Here is a 26,747-nt window from a genome sequence, read left to right on the forward strand (position 1 = left end):
AAACAAGCCCCAAATTAACCTGTGCTCAAACCCCTGGTAGGTTGGCACAGAGCAGTCAGGCTTAACTTAGAGGCAATGTGCAAAGTATTTGTGCAACACCTCAAACAGTAACACAGTGAAAACACACCACAGAAGGAGCCCACAACAGAGTTAGAAAAATAGAGTCGATTTTAATAAATAAAACAACACTAGAATGACAAAAATACAATTACAAGAACCGGAATGTTGTATTTTAAAGTTTACGTAAAAAAAGTGCCATTAAGCACAAAGCAGTATTGGGTGTATCTGATCAGACAGTACCGGGACGAAGTAACAAGTTGAGTCCGACTGCAATGGAATGTGGGCAAGGCTACAGAGACCCTGTTAGGCCCTTGGGCGTGGATCTGGGTCAAAGATGTGTCATGCAGCTGAGGCGATGCATTGATTACGAGAAGCAGCAATGCTGTGTTACATCGATGTTGAGGATTCTCTCAATGGAACTTGCAGTGCGAAAGCCGGTGTCGGGGATGCGTTGCGCAGTCGAGGTGATATGTTGGTTCCGATGAGCAGTGAATCTGAAATGTGAGCTTTCTGCATCATTGTCGAGGATGCTGTCGATGAGAGATGCAAGAAGCTTCTCTGGGGAGGCATTGTACAGTGGTGGTTCTGTAGACGATCATACCCAAGATGCGTGATGCGACGGCCGTGTGAGTCTATTGCAACAGGTCCAATCTACGTGTCAGTTCTGCTGGAAGATGCTCCACTCTGCTGAGGATATGCGTTGGTTCTACTCAGGGATGCATCACTCAACAGAAAGAATGCATCAGTTTCGCTGGCAAGCACCTTATGCCAACATCCATGGGTCTGTGACTAGGGTGTCACAATTTTCCAGGGTAGACTTACAGACAGCAGAGTCCAAGTACAGAGCAGGGTGGTTAGAAGTCTTTTATGTCCCTGAGACTTCAGTTGAGGAGGCCAGCTAACTAGCCCACGGGGTCCTTCTGGGTTCAAGTGGTGGAGGTCCAGTCCTCCTCACCCAGACAAGATGGCAGCAGGTCAGCACAGCAAAGCAGGCGCCCAACAGAGTTCAGTCCAGTAGAGTGGCAGTCCTTCAGCAGCACAGCAGTCATTTGTCCACCTTTTGTAGCCTAGTGCCATGGTTCTGGAAGGTGGGAGAAACTTCCCACTTTGACAGTGGCTTTGAAGTGCAAGGAATTCACTGCCTCCCTACACTGACTCCAAGCTAGCTGTATTGACAATACTGGGTTGTTAGGCATTTTGTGTGTGGACAGGAGACAGCCTATTCAGGTGTATTTGAGTCTGTTTAGCTCCTCCCTCTCATCCTGCCCTACGTGGCCAATCTAGCCACACCAAAGCTTGCATGTGTGTAGCTGTATAGGAGGAATACACAAAGCCCAACTGCCAACTACACCTATGTCATGCAACAAGAGACAGGCTGCAGCCACCAAATGGCTATGGCTATGGCAAGAAAATGCCAACTTTCTAAAAGTTGCCATTTTCAGAACTGTAATTTAAAATCCAACTTCACCATCAACTGTGATTTAAAATTGTGATTCCAAAGACACCAAACAGGAAGGAATTATCTCTTCCCTTTTGGAAATTATACTTTTATAATATAATAAGGCAACTTAATTGTTATCCTATGGGAAAGATACGCCTTGCAGTAGTAAAAAAACAATTCAAACGACTTTTTCACTACCAAGACATATAAAACTTAAAAGTGGCTTGGTGGCAGCCAAAAAGGGTGGAAGGACCAGGCTGCTTTTCCAGGGGTTTTGCTCTCCCAGTACTGAGGGTGTACATGGTCTTTTGCTGATGACATATGAGGCTCTCTCACTCTCCAGTCAACTCAAATAGGTATTTGACACCCTATCCTGTTCTCCTACGGCAGTCGGTAAGTGTTGTTCACAGCAGCCTGGGCACAGTGATCCAGGCCAGTGGACCTACCTCCACAGTGGTCCCTTCCAGGCACATGGGGATCGCCAATTTCACCTGCACAAGGGTGACGGCCCTAATTTGACAGTGTTCTCCTCCTGACTAACACCGGTTGCTGAGTTCTCCACAGAAGGGTGACATTTTAAATTCACGGTGGGCCCCTCCTGACACATGTAAGTCAATGACTTTTCGTGCGGTGATCTTAACTAGAGTGGATGTGTCTCACTTTGCCCACCAGGATCTACTTGCTGGGTCTCACTCCCTTTAGTTCGGTCTTCCTCCTAACTTGTCTGCTGGTCTTGGCAGGCTTGCAGAAAGCTGTTGCTCTAGGCTCAGAGCAATTGATCCTGACATTGTGTCTGAGGACTTGTCACCCAGCAGGGAGAGTAGCAGACCTTAGTTCCTAGTTGTGGTTCCAGCAGCTAGCAGACTTGTCAGTCTTCTTCCCTGTTGAAGATTTCTTCCCTGTTGAACAGTGCTATTGAACAACTTGTGGAACTCCTGCTCCCACCTTTGTAGTCCAGATCAAGACATTGATTGATTTAGGATCTGGTTATTTGATATTCCTGTCTGGTTATTTGATATTCCTGTTGTGGATGTCGACTCCTTTGAAGTTTCCTTTCCCCATCCTTATCCTTTTTCAAAGGGACAGTCTGCCACATCAGGAGCAGCTCCTGTTTTGATGGACTCACACCACAGATGGAAAGAGTAACTGGAGATCACACCTGGCTGTCAGCCTCCACTGAAATATGCCTTTCAAATGTTCAAAGGCTTAAGCTTTCCCCTCTATCATGATTCGCTGGTCCTACAGTGCTGACATTATCAGACCTATCATCTCACTTTGGAATGAGCCTAGGGACCAGTAACTCTTCCTGGATTCGAAGAGATTTTTGATGTGCACAGAGGATGCTTTGTTCCCCTTCTTCCAGTGTGAGTTCACACCCCAGCCCTCAGGAATATCAGCAGTCTACATTGCCTGTCTAGCTGTTGCAATTCTCATCCAGCATTGTCTTTACCAATTCTTAGTGAAGACAATGTTTGCAGGTCACATCACCCAAAAGTGAGTGGACAGGAAAACCCATTATTAATTAGCTAAGAGGCTTGACATTCCCACTGTAAGAAATTGGGTAACTGCTTGAGGAGGGTGAAACTCTACTGAAGCACGAACCACAATCCTTGTCATGGTAAACTCACAAGCCAACCCTAAATTAACCTTTGCTAAACCCTCTGGTACATTGTCACAGAGCAATCATGCTTAACTAAGGGAAAATGTGTTCAGTATTTGTGCAACTCTTCAAACAGTAACAGAGTGAAAACATACCACAAAAGAATCCCGCACCAGATCAGAAAACAGGAATAGTTTTTAATATATAAAAACACGGCCAAAATGACAAAAATCCAATCAGTATAACTGGAGATATGAAATGTTAAAGATTTCAGCATTGAGGATGTTGTAGACTTCGATGAACGTGGTAATTTGGCTGTTGATGGCTTTCTCGATGACTTTTCCTGGGAATGGGAGCAGTGAGAAGGCCTGAAGTTTTTGAGGTCGGTGGGTTCTGCCGATGGTTTCTTGAAGAGGAGGTTGATCTCAACATGTTTCCAGTTGGGGAAGGAGGCATCAGCTAGGGAGCGGTTAAGGGTGAGGTGGAGCTTGGGGGAGATGATGTCAGAGGCTTTGTTGAAGATGTGGTGGGGGCAGGGGTCCATGGGGGTCCGTAGGGGCCCACGGTTTATTACTATTACAATGCTTTCTTTGGTCTGATACCATCTTTGGTATTGCATGCCTCAAACAAATGGCCTCTTCTCTTCTCAATTGACAGTTCTTATTTGTAACATAAACACTGATGCAATATTGAGGTAAACAATATAGTTTCAAAAGCTATCTTTTACCAAAAAATTGGGTCCCTATAATGGTAAGTAAAAAAATATCGGAATTAAAATACTGTTTAACACTAATATTACCCAAAACATACAAAAACAAAGTTTTTTCTAAGTATATATATATATATATATATATATATATATATATAGTTTAAAGTAGTATAGTACATTTTAAATATTTTAGCATATAATATGAATTTTACATAACTTCCACTAACACTTAATATTATAGTATATACTTATATACACACACACATAAATGTGTGTTTTATCTCTCTTTCTCGCTCTCTCTGTCTCTCTCTCTCTCTCTCTCTCTATATATATATATATATATATATATATATATATAGTAGCACAATTATTAAACATCTATCTGTAAATAAAAATATATATCTATAAATGCAACTTTCTAACTTCTAACAATTCAATTAAACAATATGTAGTAACTCACCAACTGAAAGAAATATAATACAGTTTTAAAAGTAAATAACATAATTCCAGAATAAATGTAAAAAATTAAAACAGTTTAAACATATACAATTAAAATGTAAACAAATAATTAACATATATGTAACCAATATTGAGAGGTATTGGAGACCAGGAATATTAGCTATACTATTTCCACTGCTGTTTATGGAAAAGTAGCAAAATTGTAGGACTTCAGAAGGACTAAATTTGCCATCCGTACTCCAAACAGTGCAAAAGTAGGCAAAGTGTTGCATTTTGATTGTTAATGTTAACTATTTCATCCATCAGCACAACAGTAGGGAAAGTGTTAGACTTCCAAGCGGTTAGATTTACTATTTCTGTTCCAGCCAGCACAACAGTAGTGAAACTTTTGGACTCTGGAGGGGGTTTAAATTTACTATTCCTATTCTATTGTAAAGAACAGGAGGGAACGTGTTGGGCAATGGAGGTTGTACATTTATTATTTGCACTCCAAACAGGGCCGCAGGGATGACAATTGTGGAGTTTGAAGGGGTTAGATTTACTATGCCCACTCCAGTCCATGCAATAGCAGGGAAAGCATTGGTCTTCAGAGGGGTTAAATTTACTATTCTCTTTGCCATGCCTTGATTTGCCATACTTCCAGAAATCAGAATTAAATGTAAAATGACTCATTAACATAATATGTCAACTCAATAAACAGAGAAGTTATAATAAATGACTACCATATATAGTATGTGATGTGTAGGCATGTTTTACCAGTTTTGTAGTGTGTTTCTTATACACAGTACTTCTCTAGTACATATGAACATAGCTGCTAAGCATCTTTCCTCTAATGTAATCCTGCAAACTGATGATTGCATAATGGGAGAGTCAACACATTCATCCGAGGTGGCTACAAAATGTGAGTTCAGTGTCCTTCACTAGTGCTTCATATTGCTTGCTTACTATTTATTATCATCAATTCAATAAGCACAGTGAGTTTCCCTATTCACTTGCATGTGAGAACTCTTTTGTACCGAGTGCATCAATGTGTACTTATGTGGATCTAACAACCACTCAACCTTCTTTATCCCTAGACATCATCTTTGTCTTGCTTTTGGCTTTTTCTTGATCTCACTTTTCACTGTGAGTTTCTTATGAGCTGCTCCAAGACTGTGCTACCCTGTCTAATAGTATGTGTGATCTGCCTGTACCAGTGTGAACTGAATTACATGAATAAGTTTATTTTGAAGGTAGGCTTTCACCTGTTGAGTAAACTGGCATACTTATGATATTGTGTACCACTTAATTTGTGCAAAAGGAAACCAGAGTTACAAGGTGTCATTGATATTTTATTATAAATGAAAATGATCTCTTTTGTTCCACTTTTCACCATTGGTTGGTTGTATAATGGTACTAAGTTAAAATAGATAACTATTTGCACACTTGCCTTTACTGTTATCTATCACTAAAATCCTTTGATTTGTGATTGTTGTTTTCTGTATCATCCAGCATCTATAAAGAGTTACATTTTAAGATTTACATGTGTCGCTTCAAAGAGGCTCTTGTTCTACAGCATAGGTTTGAGAATATCTTGATTAGAGTGTTGTGGGAGTGACGCAAAATCTAATTAATTTTTTAAACCCTCACTATCATCTGTACTGCAAGTGAATTTCTCATAATAAACATCACATAACATAACAAACATAACATTGAGGCAAGTGATTTGCTGCTCAATTTAGTTCTGGCACAGTACCTAAAAACAGGGAGATGTTGCTTTTCTTGACATAGTTTGAAGGTGAAAACATATAACTTGTACTAACCAGTTGCTGTTTAAGAGTTTGGGGTTCTGGATGGCAGTCATCATGACATTTATGGATGTCCACATGTATAAGTATGTGCTCTTACTGAATAAGACCTAGCTATAAAGGAAGTGATGGAAAGTATGGAAGGCTCATGGAAAAAGTACAGCTTACTTATTTATAAGTAGGTTTCAGTTGAAGCCAAATGTAATTGGAGCTCCGCTGCTTTTCTGTTGAAACTGGACAAAAAATACATTTTCCTGCCCTAATACTGTTTTGACATAGTCTTGTGTCAACATAGGATATGTACTCATATCTCAAGAATTTTTCTGAGATGGATTCTCTGTCTAGCCCACACTTGGGGTGCATAGAAAGCCACAAAATACACCCTTGCAATTATCTCCAACATCCCCTAGCCCAGAATCTACTTCCACTCTCTTTTCCCTATGGTTTGTTATAATGGCTCATCTCATCTGGATTCAGCCTAATTGTGATCGCCACAGACCGTACATTTCCCAAAACCTATTGTTGAAAATTGCCCTTTTTGCAGGGTCAACCCCCAGTTGTTTTTGCTTCTGACCTCCTGTTTTTGATCCTGTGCTGAATTTCATTTTTGCTGGCTTTAGGCAGGATGCAATGTATTTTAAAGGTAGGACAGGTGTGTTTTACATGTCCTGTGAAATACTGCTAAATTTGTTTTTCATTAATGCGAGGCCTAACTCTTCCATTGGGTAACCTGGAGATTGCCTTCAAATATGTAATTTCTCAATGGGAGCAGATGGAGATCTGGAGTTTGAGGTCACTGAATTCACAATTTAAAAATACATCTTTTGGTGAAAGTGAGCATTTTCTTGCATAACCATTCAGTGCCTCTGCCGTCTGTGGGATACACATCTGGGTCAGGATGACAGTTGGGCTGGTTGTGAATTCACTCTTCACAGACACTCAAAGGGTGCTGAGGTATGCCCTGCATATCCTGATGGGTCTTCCTGGGCTAGAGTGGTGGGAGGAGCTGACACTTGCACCTGAATAGGTCTGTTCCTGTCCTCATACAAAGCAATCTCCAAACCCTAGGAGTATGTCTGCAGCCGGGGCAAGAAAGGCAGAGCTTTGTGCACTACACAGACTTTCCTTTGACGTTTGCCTGCTTCAAAGAAAGAAATTAGTATAAGTATTGAACCTCTGGGACCACAACTTCAGAACACTTCTGGATTGAGGACATTCTGCCAGGAAGAAAAGCTAGATGCCATAGGAGGGGCTGCCACTGTGCCTGTTGCTTAGCTGTGCTGACCTGTGACTTGCTGCTTCTGACTTGGGAGTGAAAGGGTTGGACTTTGCTTTCTGAGTCCTGCTTTCCAAGGTTCTCCAAGGGCTTTAACTGAGCTTGCCGCCTCTTATAAGTCTCAGGGACATCAAACGCTTCGTCAGTCAGTATCTGGATTCTTCTTCTGAGTGTCCTGACTTGGCAAGTGGTGCCAAATCAAGTCCCTGGGCCTTTGGAAACAAAAACTAGTGTTCTGAGGAAACAAATCTATGCATTGGGGCACCACAGCACCTGTTCCACTACGGCTGTATCATCCCCGTGTGTCTGGATTTTTACACGCATCACCCCTGGGTGCCATTTTTGCATCAACTCCAAACCGCAGCAAGGAACAGAGGCTGCATGACTGAAAACCAACACATAACTCCTGTGCCAGTAAGGAAGCGACCTCTCCTTCTCTCCTGCGAGGAGAGAATCTGCACATCACCTCCCCTGTCAGTAAGGAGCCCACGCATCACCTCCCCTACGCAGTAAGGAACTGACACATCGCTTTGTGTTCCCGCGCATCACCTCCTCTGCGTCCTACATCATCCTTGTTTTTGACGCATCCCCGGTATTTTGTGTTAAAAAGAGACAAACATTGATTCCTCTGGATTAAGACTCTGTGCAACTTTTTAAAAGTGATATCTTTGCTTGTGTATGTTGCATTTTTGTTGTTTTGGTATTGTTGCATTCAGATAAGTATTAGCTGTTTTCTAAACTGCTCTGGAGTCCTTTTGTAGTGTGTTCACTGTTACTGTGTGTGTAAATATTTTACATAATGCCTCTGAGATATGCATGACTGCTTCAGCCAAGTAAAGTTGGTGAGCAGGGGTTATCTTAGCTCTGTGAGGGTCCCTACTTGGACAGGGTGCAAACCACTGCCATCTAGAGTCCCCATTTCTAACATCAGCTATTTTTCTAAACCACATCATAGCTAGCTGAGGGAAAGCAGATATGGGGTCAGAAAGTGACACATTTCTTAGTCCATTCCTTACTTGGTAACTTAAAAGAAAAACCAAAGGAAGATTAATGGCCACCATTGTCGTTTTACCAGCTCCATTCAAATTTTAATGGGATCCTATCATACCTGTGGAGAAAAGTTACTACAAAAAGTAGGCGGGATCCGGCAATGAGAAATACAGAAAAAAAATCACAATGCAAATGAATGATCCGAGAAAGTAAATGGGACACAATGCCTTATCAGCACTGGGAAAAACTGTCCATTTGACTTGATTCTGTGAAAAAATTTGAACACTGAAAAAGCCCTAGTGAAAGTTACAACGAACGGACTATGTTGTTGAAGAAGCAGTTTGTTTTTTTGTCACTTCTGTATCGAATACTTTGCCTGTTATTGTTTAAATTCTCATATTCTAACAACAGTGGCTTATTTTCACTTCAGAACTAGGAATCAATTTTGATCACATTTGGCAAAAGACATTGACAGTTCTAAACCCTCTGAAGCCAGCAGATGGCAGCATTATGAATGAGACCGACCTGACTGGACCCATGTTCTTCTGTTTGGCCCTTGGAGCTACGCTTCTACTGGTATTGTATGAGAGCGGTTCAATTACTCTTTCCTGATGTACTGCTAAATGAGTCTTGTGTAAATGGATTTTACTGCCTTATTACTAAACCTCATGCAGTTAAAATATTTTATTTCGCAACTCACGAGTACATCTTGTAACAATAGTGTAGAGTACGTATCTACAGTTTCTTTTGATGAACATTAATTCTGCCTATCATTATGCCGTGCAGGAAACGAGTGAGCTCTTCTTTGGCGGGCCCAACTTTTGTTTTTAATACATAACCTAGCTTACAGATTGCGAAGAATAGCAAGCATAGGCAAACTAATAGTTTTTGCCTTGTTGACCTGTTGGCTTTGACAGTGTTTTACTTAGTTGATGTTCTGCAGCATTGGCAAAAACAGAAAAAGAAGGTTAAAGAGACCGTTGCCAGATATTGCTTCATTCCGTATGTTTGAGTTTATGTGATGAGGAATGTGCGTGCATGGGTCACCATACAGGCGTGTGCCTACAGAATGATATGAATGGTATCTTTTTATATATTTACCGATCCAGGATGGTAGGCACCACTTGGCTCGGGAAATAGTAAAATATGATTAGTGCAAGAGCACGCTTGGCAGTATGTGGCAGATCTGCAGCAAATGGGAACTGCCTGTCTCAGCAAAAGAGAATGTAATTTTTTTTAAAGTACTATGAGGGCAGGGGTGGACTGGCCATGAGGAAGCAACGTAGAGGTTGAGGGATCAGTGGAGGAGCACAAATGCCCTCTTTGGAGTATGGCGTGAACTGGCAGAAAAATGGCTGCTGCAGGACCCTGAACAAAACCTAAGTGAAAGTCATTTTAAGAACCACATAGGGTGGGTGGAACAACGAAGGAGGGTGTGTGGCTTGTGTGAAGGGGAAGCATTATAGGTGCGGGTAAATAAGGGTTCAGGAAGCAGCACCAGAGATCAAACAAATACATATGTGTTCATGGAGTGCTTAATAAAAAAAGAAAACAGTAGTTCCCTAAATGTGAGCAGTGGAAGGAGGAAAGTCAGCCAATCAGAAATATGGTTTAAGGCTAAGCTCCAGTAAAAGGTTAAATACAAGAAGAGGAAGGCAAGTCATTTAATTTGAAGGAAGCATATAAGAGTGACAGTAAAGCAAATCAATGGCAAACACGTGGTGGGCAGTAGCCCCATTGTATGTTTTTGATAAAAGTCCACAAAGGGTTTCGTCTACAGTCAGCTTAAAGCTGTTCAACAGGCGAGGTTTAAAAGCAAGTAGATTGCAAATCTGTCCTCTCCAAATGCTGGAATTAACTAAAGGAAGCCAATTAACCAAATATACAGATTGTTTAAAATGTTCCATTGCCAATGTGAGTGAGTTGCTTAACCCCTTAGCTGCTGGGCCTTCCCCCCAGTACTGAGCCCTTTTTTGGGCATTCGCATTTAGGCCTTCATAACGTTTTTGTCCACATAAGCTATCCACACCAAATTTGCATACTTTTTTCCCAACATCCTAGGGAATTTAAGGGTACCAAGAGTTTGTGGGTTCCCCTAGAGCAGACCAAGAAATTAGCCAAAATACAGCGCAAATTTAGTTTTTAAAAAGAAAATGGGAAAAAGGGCTGCTGAAGAAGGCTAGTGTTGTTTTCCCTGAAAATGACATCAACAAAGGGTTTGTGGTGCTAAAATCACCATCTTCCCAGCTTTCAGGTACAGGCAGACTTAAATCAGAAAACCAAATTTTTCAACACAATTTTGGCATTTTACTGAGACATAACCCCTTTTTACTATTTTTGTGCTTTGAGCCTCCTCCTAGTTAGTGACAGGAATGCGTGTGAAACTAATGCTGGATCCCAGAAATCTAAACATTTCTGAAAAGGAGACAAAATTCTGAATTCGGCCAGGGGTAATTTGTGTAGATCCTACAAGGTTTTCCTACAGAAAATAACAGCTGAAATAAATACATTTTGAAATTGAGCTGAAAAAAACAGCCATTTGTCTCCATGTTTTTATTCTGTAACTTTTTGCTGCAATGTCAGATTTTTTAAAGCAATATACCGTTACGTCTGCTGGACTCTTCTGGTTGTGGGGATATATAGGGCTTGTAGGTTCATCAAGATTTTTAGGTACCCAGAAAATAAGCTGCACCTTGCAATGGGTTTTCATTCTATACCGGGTATACAGAAATTCATTTGCTGAAATATAAAGAGTGAAAAACAAGTATCAAGAAAACCTTTGTATTTTCAAAATGGGCACAAGATAAGGTGTTGACAAGCAGTGGTTATTTGCACATCTCTGAATTCTGGGGTGCCCATACTAGCACGTGAATTACAGGGCATTTCTCAAATAGACGTCTTTTTTACACACTGGCTTACATTTGTAAGGAAAAAATGTAGAGAAAATCAAGGGGCAATAATACTTGTTCTGCTATTCTGTGTTCCCCCAAGTCTTCTGATAAAAATGGTACCTCACTTGCGTGGGTAGGCATAATGGCCGCAATAGGAAACGCAACATGGGCACATCACATTTTTACATTGAAAACTGACTTGTTTTTTGGAAAGTGCCTAGCTCTGGATTTTGGCCTCTAGCTCAGCTGACACCTAAGGAAACCTACCAAACCTGTCCATTTTCTAAAACTAGACACCTAGGGGAATCCAAGATGTGGTGACTTGTGGGGCTCTCACCAGGTTACCCATAATCCTTTGCAAACCTCAACATTTGGCCAAAAAAACACATTTTCCTCACATTTCGGTTACAGAAAGTTCTGAAATCTGAGAAGAGCCACACATTTCCTTCCTCCCAGCATTTCCCCAAGTCTCCTGATAAAAATGGTACCTCACTTGTGTGGGTAGGCCTTGTGCCCGTGACAGGAAATGCCCCAATACATACATGTAGATCACTTTTATATGTGGGTCCGGTTTTCCTGGGGGGAGATCGCAGCCCCCAGGGAAACCACACACGCATTGACAAAAGTGATCCATATATATATATATATATACATATATATAGATCTATATATTCCAACGATCATCGCCTTCACTCCAGCCTCTTGTTACGGTGAGTCACAGGCAGGACGGCGACCCCTCATATATCAATCCAACGTTATCAAATCATCACACAATAAGTACCCCGCGATGAAAGGCAATAGGCCAGGACTCAGTGCAAAAGAACGTGCTTTACTTAAACAAAAGAAGAGAGAATTCTTTCTGATGCGTTTCGGAGAATTAACTCCTTGTTCACAGATCTAACCGATCTTTGCTTTTCCATGCATTTAAATGTCCGAGACCCAGACATGTCTACTCATATTTAAACATATTATTTTTATACATAATTAAACATAAACATAATTCAAAATATACTCAATATACCAAATTTAGAATTCATTAATTCTCTGATAAACACAATGCAATATTGTAGTATAACATTATTTCTAAATTTGCATCCTAATACTTATCTCATATGTAAATTATGATATTAAGATATAATAGCTCCTTGCATTTCACCAACACCTCAATATTATTTCTGAAATACCTATTTAAAAAAGGAGAAAAGAACAGAAAAACATATATATATATATATATATACTGTATATATATATATATGTGTATAAGCAAACATAGGAAACAAAAATGGACAATAAGTGATTAGTTCTATATATCAGATTAATCCTCAATAAGAGCTTATTTTAAAGAAAATTCTTATTATAATTTAAACAGGGTTAAGATGGACCCAAAGTTCCTCATCTTGATTAAAACCATAAGGAGAGATGGTTGAGTACTTAATAATGAATCTAGATTCTAACTGCCTAAGTTCCAATTCTCTATTTCCACCTCTTATCTTCATTGGAATACTATCTAGCACTCAGAATTTCAATAAATCCCTGTTTTTCTGGTGTGTGCTAGCAAAATGTCTTGCAATTGGATATGATTTGTCTTCATTACTTATAGCTCTCATATATTCTAGTATCCTCTTTTTAGCTTTATGAATCGTGCTGCCAATATAATACTTATCACATGGGCAGCCCAAGGCATAGACACAAAATTCAGTATTACAGTTCACGTGATTTCTAATGGTAAAGGGAGCCGTATTTTTAGATAATTGGATTTTACGGTAATTTTTACTGCCTCTACAAGCTTTACATTTGCCACATATAAAAAAGCCCTGAACAGTACTCTCTTCATTGGCCTGAGGTGATTGAATTCGGCTTTTACATAAGCGATCCTTCAAAGATGCACATCTTTTGAAAGTCACTTGAGGTTGTTGGCCAACCACGTTTACTAGATGTTCATCAGTTTGAAGGATATTCCAATATTTCATCAAAATACGTTTGACATCCCATGCTTGAGTGTTAAAAGTTGTAATAAACCTGAGCGTTTCATTAACTTCCACATTCATACACTTTTGTGATATTAGCAGTTTTTCTCGATCTAATGGTAGAACTTTTTCAGAGACATTATCGATTAATTTGTCAGAATAACCTCTTTCCAAAAATCTCTTTTTCATCATTTGCATTTCTACCACGAAGTCACTATGCTCACTACAATTCCTTTTTGCTCTTAAAAGATCTATATATATATACATGTCTATCTATATAGATATATCTATCTATGTAGATAGATACATCTATAGATATATCTATCTGCTCACAGGCGACCCCCTGTCAATTTCTCGAGCCCCCCTCCCCCAGGTGACACCTACCTTTTAGAAAAAATTATGCCCGGGGTGGGCGTTCGCAGAGGGGGCCGACACCCCCAAGTGAAATCCCTGGTGTCTAGTGGGGTTTCCTGGTGCTGCGATCAAGGGCCAGGAAACTGGTTCAGGAAGGCCTCATTTGAAAGGGGAGTCTCTCCCCTTTCAAATGAGGCCTTCCCGAACATCGGGAAGGCCTTTTGGCGCTCTTTTCCCCATTTCCCCTTGTGGCCGCTTCCCGCTCCGATGGAGAAAACAAAACAGTGACGTCAGCGCGCCTTGTGGTGCACTGATGTCACAAAGGGGCCGGTGGGGGGTTGGGAGGGGACACAGAAGATCTTCCGTGTCTCCTGGGGTATTTTTTAACCCCCTCCCTGGTTTCGGCCACTGGTCGTGACCTGCACCAGGGACGCCCACACTAAAGAGGTTAAGGCATACTATTTTATGTATGGCTGCCATTAAGTGTCACTATCATGAGTCAGGAACGTGAATCCTTGTTAGTCACTGCAGTGACATATGTCACATTATTAAAACCAAACATGTTTTTTTTTTATTGTTTTCTGAATTCAGCATATAGAAGTGTTCTTTTTCCCATTAAGATTCTTGTGTCCCTTCAGATCCAACTGAAGTAATGAAAAGCCACGTCATGCTGTGCTGTCAGCATGCGTCCTTTTCATTGTCTTATTCTGAGGCAATGCCTAACATGCAATTGTAGCTAGACAAGTATTTTCTTTCTCTTTGTTTCAACTGCCATAACATACAACTAGAGCTTTGCTATCGTTCATTCAGGAGCATCTTCAATAGCATGTTGCTGAACCAATGGGGCAACACATGAGAGTGTGAACCACACCTGTGAATCTTTATTTAACACTCCTTCCGTGAATAAGGGAAGTCAACCTGTTTATGGAGCTGGTGGGACACACCAGGCTACGTTTGGTTTTTCACCACAGTTATAAATAGATGGCAAGCCAGGACTACTGAAAGGAAGGAGTAATATTTTCTGATGAAGGGCAAACACCATTCAACACATATCAGGATATTATCAGTAGTGATCAAACAAGCACTTGACAGATAAAATAATTGACTAAGTAGAATAAACTGAATGGCAAAACAACCAAGTTGTGAGTAAATTTCATCTACCACAGTGCTTTGTGTGATATTTAATGCAATATGAGAGAATGCAACCCAGGTCTGTGAAATAAGAACGCGTGAAACAATTATTGTTCTTGCTGGCTCAGGAGTGAGCCCATGTGAGAGGAAGCCATACAAACCCAAAGAAGACTCGAAGAAAGGAGGGACTAGTGCAATGGAACATATTTAACATATATGTTGGTGTACATGCCTAGCAGGCCCTCTTTACAAAACTCAGGACAGGAAAGTGAATTACATGGATCCGCTACAGACATTTACTCTTATTTTCCTATGGAATCCATCCTTCCGAGTAGGTAAAAGCTTCAAGATGAATCCTTGGCCTATTTCGAAGTATGACATGGATCCCAGTCAGACATTTTGTTATATATAACATACATCTCAGGCTTGTAAAACAGCTTCAACTTGTTATGCATGTTACCAATGGATCCACCTCGCTAGAGGATTACATTAAATGGCCCATAGTGCCCAATACATATATCACCATAGCGCTTTGTGGCATTATTAAGATTTTAATTGTAGCCTGCACACAAAACTTAAACTGCATCCTTTCAAGCTCTATATGGAACTAGTTCCTATCTGTCAGATTGTATTGATGTGCCACAGCCCCTTATGAACTTATTACCTGAAATGGTCTGTAGACCAGAGCAAGAGTGAGAAAGTCACAGAAGGAGGGAAGAATGAGAAACAGAAAGACAGGAAAAGTAACAAACATGGATGAAAAAAAAGAACCTGCAAAAGTGAAATAAAAAGACATGCTGGATACAACACTCATGTAAAATTGAATTTTGAGCTCAGTTTTAGTAGATATCAAGACACATCCTGGCAATCTAGTGGCTTCCGAGCAATCATCCGTTTTGCCAAATATGAAACCATTTGGTTTCTCGTTTTCAATACACCTTTGTAATTGACTAAATGATTGTGCATATACTAAGTCCTGCAAAAGTATATTATCAGTTGTAGAAAAGTAAATAGCAAAAAGTAATCCCATATTTCATAAAGGTTTCTCTGCAGAGAAACCTACTTTCCTTGTGGAGAAATAATAACAGAATGTGTTATGTAAATGCAAACTTATTTGTGCACAATGTCTGTATGTGAGTCTATACTTCCGTATGCTTCTATGCATATGCTGGAAATCCCTAAAAATCGAAATTTCCTTCACATATAACCAGGGCGAGCCATTTTGGTGTAAATCCTTCTCATCAGGTGGCTAGGTGTGATGGTCTTCTCATGGCAGATTAAACTTGCAGACCTTTATCTGCAGCACTTAATGGGTCTAGGTTTCAGAAGAATGGGTGGAGATGTATCATCTCAGTTTGCAAATCATGGATATACAAATTGCACACTGACTGGTTTGTAAATGGGGATGCAATTTCTGATTCTACCTATGCACTAATAGGTCACACATGAAGTTGTACATTTGCAGAGGGTTGCAAAACAAGCTACCTTATGAATATTAATTAGGCAAATCACAATTTGGCTGCAAAAGCACATCTGGAAAGACCTCCAACCCTGCATTTGCGCTTCCAAATGGAAAAACTTTTTTTAGCATCCCATGGAATGTAAAGAGACTTTGGTTGCTTAAAAAAATGTGGTGTGAAAGCATATCTACAATAGCAGGCAGTGGTCCTCTGGATCACTACCTGCTCCCACCATAGCAGCCAACATGATTCCTAAAGGCCAAGCTGTGCTCCAGTGAAGGCTTCCCCTTTGCAGACTGTATTGGTGTGAGGCCACTGTTGCAAACCATTGATTCATACCTTTACAAATTACAAATAGAAGTTTGCTGATTTCATGCACCTTCATTTTTCTATCTTGCCTACACAATACGAGATGTATTGTTTACAATTCAATGGGATTACAGCCTGCCCACAGCATACCATTAATGTTTTTGTTGTCACTCTCATTTGCAATCTTTCGATTGCTTAGCTCCCCTAGACTTACCTTCCTTGCTTGTGTTAGCTCCTCCCTGGAACATGGATCAAGTACATGTGTTCTTCCTCGTATTTATTCATTTTTGTTTTTTTAGCAGTGGACTATTTTTTATTTCATAAGCGTTTCTGTGTTATTCCTCGACATGCAATGTACTTCACACTTTTAAGACAGACATACAGCTTTTTATTTAAGTTTCTTTCTCCCTATCTGCTGTCTCTATTAATGCTTTAGTTACTTACACCTACAACTGTACTACTCTACATCACTCAATGCCACTCCACTCTACATCACTCTTCACCACTCTACTCTTCAACACTCTACTTTGCGCCCCTCCACACCACTCCATTCCACTCTACTCTGCCACTATACTATACTCTATTCTTCTGTGCTTTGCTCCATGCCTCTCCACTCTCCATCACTCCACTCCACACAGTGCACTCTACGCCACTTCATGCTGCTGGACATCACTGTACTCTATAGCAGTCTACCTAGTGCCACACTACTCCATGCCACTCTACTCTACTCAATTCTAGGTCGCTCGATGTTATGCCACTTTACTCAACATCACTTTATTCCATGCCACTCCACTCCAAACTATGCCACTCCATTCCACTCCTCTCTACTCTCCTCTGCTGCTCTCTGCTCCACTCTATGCCTCTCTACTCCACTTTACACCACTTAACTGTACATTACTGTAGTCTAGCCACTCCACACCATGCCACACCACACCACTCCACTCTATGATACTCCACTCTACACCACTCTATGGCACTCTAATCTGCACCACTCTGTGATACTGCACTTCACTCTATGATACTCTACACCACTACACTCTACTCTGTACCATTCCACGCCACTCTGCTCTATGCCATTCTACTCTACTATATGGCACTCCACTCTACGCCACTTACACCATGACACTCTATGCCACTCTCCTCTATGCAACTCCAGTGTACTCCACTCTATGCCACTCCACACAACACTACTTTAATCTATGCCAACTACGCTGTGCCACTTTAAGCCACTCCAAGCCACTCTACTCCACATAGTGCCACTCTGTGGCACATTACAGCACTCTACTCTATGCTACTTTACTCAGTGCCTGCCACTCTAATATTCGCCACTCTACTCTAAACCACTCTATTGTACTCCACCACATACCATTCCCCTGTCTGCCACTCTCTTCCATGCCACTCCACTCCACCCCACTCATTGTCATTCTACTCTATGTCACTGTACTGTACCTCTCTCTCACCGCCCCACTATACACAACTGTGCTCTACACCTGTCTACTACACCACTCCACTCCACTCTATTTTAAGCCACACCACTCTATGCCAGTCTACTCTATGCCACTTTGATCTAGTACATTCAATTCCACACAATGCCACTCCACTCCCCTCTACACAACATCACACCACTCCCCTCTACACAACATCACACCACTCTACTCCACACCACTTCACTCCACTCTTTGCCACTGTACCTGACACCACTCTAGTCTATGCCACTCTACTTTATGCCTCTCCATTCTATGCCAGTACATTCTATTCTATGCCACTTTACTTTACTCCACTCTGCTGCACTCTGTGCCACTCTGCACAACGCCACTCTATGACACACTATTCAAGTTTATGCCACTCTTTGCCACTTCACTATACATCAGAAAAATAGCCAATATTTATCTGTATAAAACAAGACCAAAATGAGAAAAATCCAACATACAGTAATAAATGGTATTAATTTTGCAAGAATTACTTAAAAAAATAGTTCCTTGAAGTCAATAGCTCCGTCTGGGGCTATCACAGTGTTGTGAACAATAAACTCAACAGTCCAGGCCGACCGCGGGGTCGCGTTATCTTGGAAATGCAGGGCATCGTGGTCCTCGCGATGAGCTCCGGAGTGCGGTGTCGCTGGAGTCAGCAGGCGTAGGTTCTGTAGGTCGGTGTAGGGGTCACCGGGCCCTTGAAGTCACATGCGTTGGAGATCGAACTCCGGGGTGATGATGAAGTCAGGAGCGCTGGCGTTGCTGGCGCTGGGGCTATAGTGCGAAGTGGGAATGTGCGATGTGCGGTGCCCACAGGTCATGGTGCAGGTAGCGGCTCGGTGATGGCATCCTGCGGTGTAGGTGAACCACGGCCCTGGTGTGAAGCAAGGTAGTGCGAAGTGCGGTGTTTCCAGTTTGCAGTGCAGGTGGCGTCATTGCTGTAGTTGATGGTGCTGGCGTCGGTGGACAGGGGCTGTGGTGCGGGATGGGTCGTGTTTTGTGTACCTCATGAGCAGTGTCCTCAGGCCACGATGCAGGCACGGTGTCGGTGTCAGTGTAGAGCGTCGCTGTTGGGGGTACCAAGGCTGCGATGTGAGCAAGGCAATGTGGAGTGTGGGACTCATGGGTCACGGTGCAAGCAGCTGCTCAGTGAGGGAATCAGGTGGCAGCGTCTGTGAGACAAGGGTTGCGGTGTGAAGTGGGCATGGGTCTGTGCATCGTCATCAGGTCACGGTGCAGGCAGCTGCATTGTTGACAGCATTGTGGTGGTTTTTGTTCTGTTGCAGCACAAAACACAGTTTCCAGTGCTGTAGGCAGGTGAACCTGAAGTCTTTGATATCCCTGCGAGTTCGATCAGGAGGCAAGCTCTACTTCAAGCCCATGGAGAAACTTCACAAGCAGAACTCACAGCAAAGTCCAGTCTTTGTTCCTCTCTAAGGCAGAAGCAGCAGCTGCAGGCCAGCCCTGCAAAGTACACATAGCAAAGGGGCAGTACTCTTCCTCCAGCTCTTCAGCTCTTCTCCTTGGCAGAGGTTCCGCTTGATCCAGAATTGTTCTGAAAGTCTGGGGTTTTGGGTCCACTACTTATACTAATTTCTGCCTTCTCTGTTGTTCACAAGATCCTGCCTTGCCCAGGCCTGGCCCCAGACACATTTCAGGAGTTTGGAGATGGCACAGCCCTTTCAGGTGCAGGTGTCAGCTCCCCCTTCCCCACTCAAGCCCAGGAAGACTCATCAGGATATGCAGGACACACCGCAACACCCTTTGTGTCACTGTCTAGAGGGAATTCACAAACAGGCCAACTGTCAGTCTGACGAAGACGTGGATTCCATGGGCAGGCAGAGGCACAGAATGGTTAAGCAAGAAAAAGCCCACTTCCTAAAAGTTGCATTTTCAAACAGGCAATCTAAAAACCAGCTCTACCAAAAGATGTATTTTTAAATTGTGAGTTCAGAGACCCCAAACTCCATTTCTCTATCTGTTCCCAATAGGCAATTGCACTTAGAAGATACTTAAAGGCAGTCCCCATGTTAACCTATGGGAGAGATAGGTCTTGCAATAGTGAAAACCGAATTTGGCAGTATTTCAATATTGGGACATGTAAAACACACCAGTACATGTCCTACCTTTTAAATACACTGCACCCTGCCCATGGGGCTAATTAGGGCCTACCTTAGGGGTGACTTAAATGTAGTGCAAGGGAAGGTTTGTACCCACTTACCAGGTCAACATGGCAGTTTAAAACTGCACACACAGACACTGCAGTGGCAGGTCTGACAAATGTTTACATGGTTACTCATGTGGATGGCTTCATCAGTGCTGCAGGCCCACTAGTACCATTTGATTTACAGGCCATGGGCACCTCTGGCACACTTTAATAGGGGCTTACCAGTAAATCAGGTGTACCAATCATGGGTAAACCAATCATCACTACAATTTACAAAGGGAGCTCTTGCACTTTAGCACTGATCTGCAGTGGTAAAGTGCACAGAGACAGTAAAACAGAAAAACAGATCTGAACAAATAGGAGGAATAAGGCAAAACGTTTGGGGATAACCCTGGAAAAAGTGCCATTTCAAACAAATCTCTATTGGGATCTACCATAAAAGTGCTGATTTTTACAGAATTTAAGAAATTATGTTATTAAATGTGCAGAGTTAACTGCCTTTGGGTTTTATGTCCACAAATCACTCACAGATTACGTCTTAACTCAACGTTCACCACGTCAGATAATACATATTCTCTGTGGCACCTCTCTGTCAACAAGAATAAGATGAGTTACTCAAACATCCATACTGCTCACATTTCCTCTGGCTGCTACACACCTCTAATAATTGCAGCAACTTTAACCCCTTGGATGTGGGTGTCGGCCACTGGCCGACGCCCACACTACCTCCCTGGTGCGGGTCACGACCAGTGGCCGACACCAGGGAAGGGGTTAATAAATCCTCGGGTGCGTTTTTTTTTTTTTAACCCCATGAGACACAGAAGCCTTTCCGTGTCTCCCCCCGCCCCCCACCCGCCTCTTTCTGACGTCAGCATGCCGCGTGGCCGATTCCTGCTCCGATGGGGAAAACGGCCCCAAACAGCCTTCCCCACGTTCGGAAAGGCCTCGTAAGAAAGGGGAGACTCTCCCCTTTCTTACGAGGCCTTCCTGAAAGTATTTCCTGGCCCACGATCGCAGCACAGCTGCGATCGGTGCCAGGAAACACCACTAGACACCAGGGATTTCACTTGGGGGGGGCGGCCCCCTCGAAAACGGGCCGCCTCCCCTCCAGGGGGCATATGTTTTTTAAAAAAGGTAGGTGTCCCCTGGGGGGGGGGGGGGCGCGATCACTTTCGATCGCGCCACCCCCGGGGCTAAATTTTATTTAAAAAAAAAATTAAAAAAAAGAAATGGACCGGGGGTCGTCCGTGGGCAGGGCGACCCCCTGTTGGGGCAATATTTTTTTTTAGTAGTTGTAGGGTTTCCCTGGGGGCCATTTTGGCCCCCAAGGAAACCATACAACTACAAAAAAAATATAGATCTATATATATATAGATCTATATATATAGATATATCTATGTAGATATATATATATATATATATATATATATATATATATATATATATATGCCACCAGTTGTCTTGCAGTTGCAGCTTGCGTCTTCAAAGCAATGCACATACTTCAACTGACGCATTTCAACTGTAGCTTTTAGGCAGCAATAAAAAAGTCAAGTGAGTATTGTGATTCTGTTTCTGCTACAAAAGGATCAGACTTTTGTCTAGTGGCAGTTTTAGTGCCATAAAGAAGCGCAGAAGGTTTATATGCCTACTGCAAAGAGCAAATCTGTATTTTATGTCAAATAGCTGAGTACATTAGTAAAGTCTGCCATTACATGCGCTATAATACAAATGAAATGTATGTGCGGGTTGGGGGGCGGCTATGGAGAGATGAAGGGCACTTTTGCTGGGTGGTAATGAGGGAATCCGAGGAGGAGGGAGTGGGAGCACCACTAATGATTGTTGGACTGTGCGCAGGAGGTGCTAAAGACTGTGACGAATGGTATGTGACAAGGTGTTTTTTGAGTGTCTTGAAAGAACGTGCTGATTGAGGGAAGAAGCGCATGTAAGGTGGCCTCTACTGTTGCACATATCTCACAGAAACCATTGATTTTGTGACTGTCTACGTAGGCTAGTGTTTTAGAGCAACAGTTTAGCCAATAGCAGCGATGGCATCTTGATGGATGACTGCTGCCGTCACTCGGGTTATAGAGGACAGCTCTGACATAGGATCAGAAACTGAGACATCAGATACTGAGACAGCATCTGAGGGATAGGACAATGGCGCAGACTCTGGGAGTCATTTTTCAGTTGGAGGAGTCCCATTCGATAACTCCTCTTCCAGTAAATTATGAGGGAGGTGATGAGGACAGTCCTGCTGTCCCTTCGCAAGCACAGTCTGTGCAAACGGGGTAATAGTGGGTTAGCCCAACCCAGAGAGCAGGTGACTGCAGCAGCAAGCAGAGAGAGAGAGTGCTCTCTTGGGAGCTCCCCAATTTAGTTCAGCCTCAAATTCCACGGCCCGAATCGTACTGTGGAGACATCAAAATTATCTATCACAAAACAAACTGGTTTTGTAAGGCAGGCACCTGTGTTTTTGGTCCCGGGTTCGGCGGCCATATAGAGAAACATACTAAACCCAAACATTTCTGGAAACTAGACATCCGGGGGAGTCGACAGAGGTGTGACTTGTGTGGATTCCCCAAAGTTTTCTTACCCAGAATACCCTGCAAAGCTGAAATGTTGAATAAAAACTCAATTTTTCTCGCATTTCTGTCACACAAACTACAGGAATATGCTGGGATCCAAAAAATTCCTACCACCCAGTGATTCCTCACCTGTCCTGATAAAAATACTACCCCACTTGAGTGCCTATACCTAGTGCCTCCGTCAGGAATGGATCACCCCAGGGTCAACAGCTGCCTCATGTAAGGACCAACATTGACCGTTGTGTGATCTATTCCTGTCGCGGGCACCAGGCCTACCCACACAAGTGAGGTACCATTTTTATTGGGAGACTTGGGGGAACGCTGGGTGGAAGGAAATTTGTGGCTCCTCTCAGATTCCAGAACTTTCTGTCACCGAAATGAGAGGAAAAAGTGTTTTTTTGGTCACATTTTGAGGTTTGCAAAGGATTCTGGGTAACAGAACCTGGTCAGAGCCCCACAAGTCACTCCATCTTGGATTCCCCTAGGTGTCTAGTTTTAAAAAATGTGCTGGTTTGCTAGGTTTCCCCAGGTGTTGGCTAAGCTAGAGGCCAAAATCCACAGGTAGGCACTTTGTAAAAAACACCTCTGTTTTCTGTGAAAAAAAGTGATGTGTCCAAGTTGTGTTTTGGGCCATTTCCTTTCGTGGGCGCTAGGCCTACCCACACAAGTGAGGTACCATTTTTATCGGGAGACTAGGGGGAATGCTGAGTGGAAGGAAATTTGTGGCTCCTCTCAGATTCCAGAACTTTCTGTCACCGAAATGAGAGGAAAAAGTGTTTTTTATGGCCATATTTTGAGGTTTGCAAAGGATTCTGGGTAACAGAACCTGGTCAGAGCCCCACAAGTCACCCCATCTTGGATTACCCTAGGTGTCTAGTTTTAAAAAAAGCGCTGGTTTGCTAGGTTTCCCCTAGTGCCGGCTGAGCTAGAGGCCAAAATCCACAGGTAGGCACTTTGTAAAAAACACCTCTGTTTTCTGTGAAAAAATGTGATGTGTCCATGTTGCGTTTCCTGTCGAGAGCATTAGGCCTACCCACGCAAGTGAGGTACCATTTTTATCGGGAGACTTGGGGGAACACAGAATAGCAAAGCAAGTGTTATTGCCCCTTGTCTTTCTCTACATTTTTTCCTTCCAAATGAAAGACAGTGTGTAAAAAAGATGTCTATTTGAGAAATGGCCTGTAATTCACATGCTAGTATGGGCACCCCGGAATTCAGAGATGTGCAAATAACCACTGCTTATCAACACCTTATCTTATGCCCATTTTGGAAATACAAAGGTTTTCTTGATACCTATTTTTCACTCTTTATATTTCAGCAAATGAATTGCTGTATACCCGGTATAGAATGAAAACCCATTGCAAGGTGCATCTTATTTATTGGCTCTGGGTACCTAGGGATCTTGATGACCCTACAAGCCCTATATATCCTCGCAACCAGAAGAGTCCAGCAGATGTAACTGTATATTGCTTTAAAAAATCTGACATTCCAGGAAAAAGTTACAGAGTAAAACGTTGAGACAAATGGCTGTTTTTTTCAGCTCACTTTCAATATTGTTTTAATTCAGCTGTTATTTTCTGTAGGAAAACCTTGTAGGATCTACACAAATGACCCCTTGCTGAATTCAGAACTTTGTCTACTTTTCAGAAATGTTTAGCTTTCTGGGATCCAGCATTGGTTTCATACCCATTTCTTTCACTAACTGGAAGGAGGCAGAAAGCACTAAAAATAGTAAAAATGGGGTATGTCCCAGTAAAATGCCAAAATTGTGTTGAAAAATGTGGTTTTATGATTCAAGTCTGCCCGTTCCGGAAAGGTGGGAAGATGGTGATTTTAGCACCAGTAACCCTTTGTTGATGCCATTTTCAGGGAAAAAAACACAAGCCTTCTTGGGCAGCCCTTTTTTCCAATTTGTTTGAAAAAAACGAAATTTTCACTGTGTTTTGGCTAATTTCTTGGTCTCCTCCAGGGGAAACCACAAACTCTGGGTACCATTAGAATCCCTAGGATGTTGGAAAAAAAGACGCAAATTTGGGGTGGATAGCTTATGTGGACAAAAGTTATGAAGGCCTAAGCGCGAACTACCCCAACTAGCCAAAAAAGGGCTCAGCACGAGGAGGGGGGTCGGGGGCAGGCCCAGCAGCTAAGATGTTAAATAAAATGTAAGTATTTGTGTTTGTTGACTAATAGAAATATTGAAAAGAAAATGTCATGTCAGTCTTTATAAGGAAATGTTACATATTAGGTCTACTAATTCCATAGCAATGTGAGAGGACGTATGCAGAAACGCCTTTTGCAGTGCTTTAGTATGTGCGCAACATCTCCCATTAAAATCGTATCCTATTTGCATATACTTCCTCCAAATACCCAGAACAAAGATGGCACAAGTGAATTGACATTGTACGTGGTGTACTTTCAAAATATGTTATTGTACGGCAATTGTGTCATGAGTGTTTAGGTTACAAAACAAATTTATCAAAAACTCAGATCAGATTATAAAGTCACTTGCAATGAATTAAAAGGTGAGATGCATGTTAGGAGAAAAGCTATCTTGCAAATGTAGTAGAAAAAATCGTTGTTATGGGCTTAGAACATTATTCCACAGAGTCCGGAAGTCGAAAGCGGCCCTCCCTCTCAAAGTTGAAAGTACAAAATAGATTTGGTTCTGGGAGTTTTTTTTTTAATATTCCCTTCTCCCATTTCCCTGGGATCTGCAGAAGAAGCATCGCTTCTGTTTATCATACTGATGGAATAAAACACGTTTCTTATATTTTCTGATCTGATTTGCAAAGACATCTGGCAGCACTGTGCACTTGAAAAAAATATATGGTTGCTGACCCTGGAGCATTAAAGAAATATACCTAATTTCATCTCATTTTTACTCTCTGACGGTCCAAGAAATCTTTGCCGATATTGCCGTGAAGGATTTGGCTTGATGTCGTCATACAATAAAATACAAGTGGAAGTGTTTTTTGTGAGGGAGGGCAAACAGGGATGAATATTGAGTTGCATTCTCTTACTTCATTTTGTTTGCGTCTCTGATGTACTGAGCAGATGCAGCATGCTTTCCGTGCACGGACTGCATAAAAACAGAGGTCTGAAAGAGATGTGAGTTTAACTTAAAAAATGAGACATCTAACGCTGCTTACCTTTGGACTTCAATTCACTGAAATGCCAGGGGTAGGGAAAGTGACATCACACGTCCTTTAACCTTCACTTTCACTCATACACATACTTACGCATACACACAAATTCACACTTGCATACACTCTCACATAAACACACTCTCACCCACAAGCATGCACACAACATACACCTAAAAGCGTTTTTTACGTACCTCAGCTGCCATGGAAAGGCATTTTCCAGCTAACTGTACTTCAATTTTATTAGGTCGGGCGTGCAAACGCTTTGGCCTGTTGTAATCTATCTGTGGGCTTTTAACCACGCTCACCACACGCCCATCACTATCACTCGTTCATGGGCTTGCCTTTCCAAACATTTTTTATCATTGGTAAATGCTTTACGTTTGTCCCTCCTTGGGGCAGTTTTGTTACTGCCTTGGCCATTGACCCTGTTACGTGGATAGTTGCACATTTGCCGATACGTTTGACTGCAAGCAAACTTCTTTTTCGTTTTGTGTCTGTCCTTCGCGCTTATGCTCATGGCAGCCATGGCACTCTGAATCGGCTTGCTTATGTAAACTGTTTTACTTTTAGTTTTCAATTTATGTGGCAAGAAAAGTCCAGTTAGGAATTTTCAACGCTAATAGCTGTAACTTGAGCAAACACAAGACCCATTGCATTGCAAATGCTTATTACACTAATAGTGAATAATATATTATTATTCCCTGTTAGTGTGATACAAAATTGACTGAAAACAAAGAGAGTGGAGCCCCAATTGACGTCCATAAGAAAGATCTTCCAGTATGTTTCTGGCACCTAATTTGCCACCTCTGAGGCCATGGGTCGAAAGGCAATGCTAAGGGTAGCAAGGAAAAAAGCCAGGGGTCTCAGCTAACACCTCTGGTGACCCCTAAATGATGTCCCTGTACTTACCTCTCATCTTTTGATGGGATGGTGTGTAAAATAT

The 26,747-nt window shown here is 42.1% G+C and overlaps 1 protein-coding gene across 2 annotated transcripts in view; it reads left to right on the forward strand.

Moving 5' to 3' along the window:
* YIPF7 (Yip1 domain family member 7) overlaps positions 1–26,747 on the forward strand; it is a 262,496-nt gene that overhangs the window by 185,066 nt on the left and 50,683 nt on the right. For both annotated transcript variants that reach the window (XM_069201757.1, XM_069201755.1), the window contains one exon: positions 8,753–8,898. In XM_069201757.1, the coding sequence (XP_069057858.1) occupies positions 8,753–8,898 (146 nt within the window). The remainder of the gene's footprint in view (positions 1–8,752; positions 8,899–26,747) is intronic.

This window comes from Pleurodeles waltl, chromosome 1_2 (assembly GCF_031143425.1).
Source record: "Pleurodeles waltl isolate 20211129_DDA chromosome 1_2, aPleWal1.hap1.20221129, whole genome shotgun sequence".
Taxonomy (NCBI): Eukaryota; Metazoa; Chordata; class Amphibia; order Caudata; family Salamandridae; genus Pleurodeles; species Pleurodeles waltl.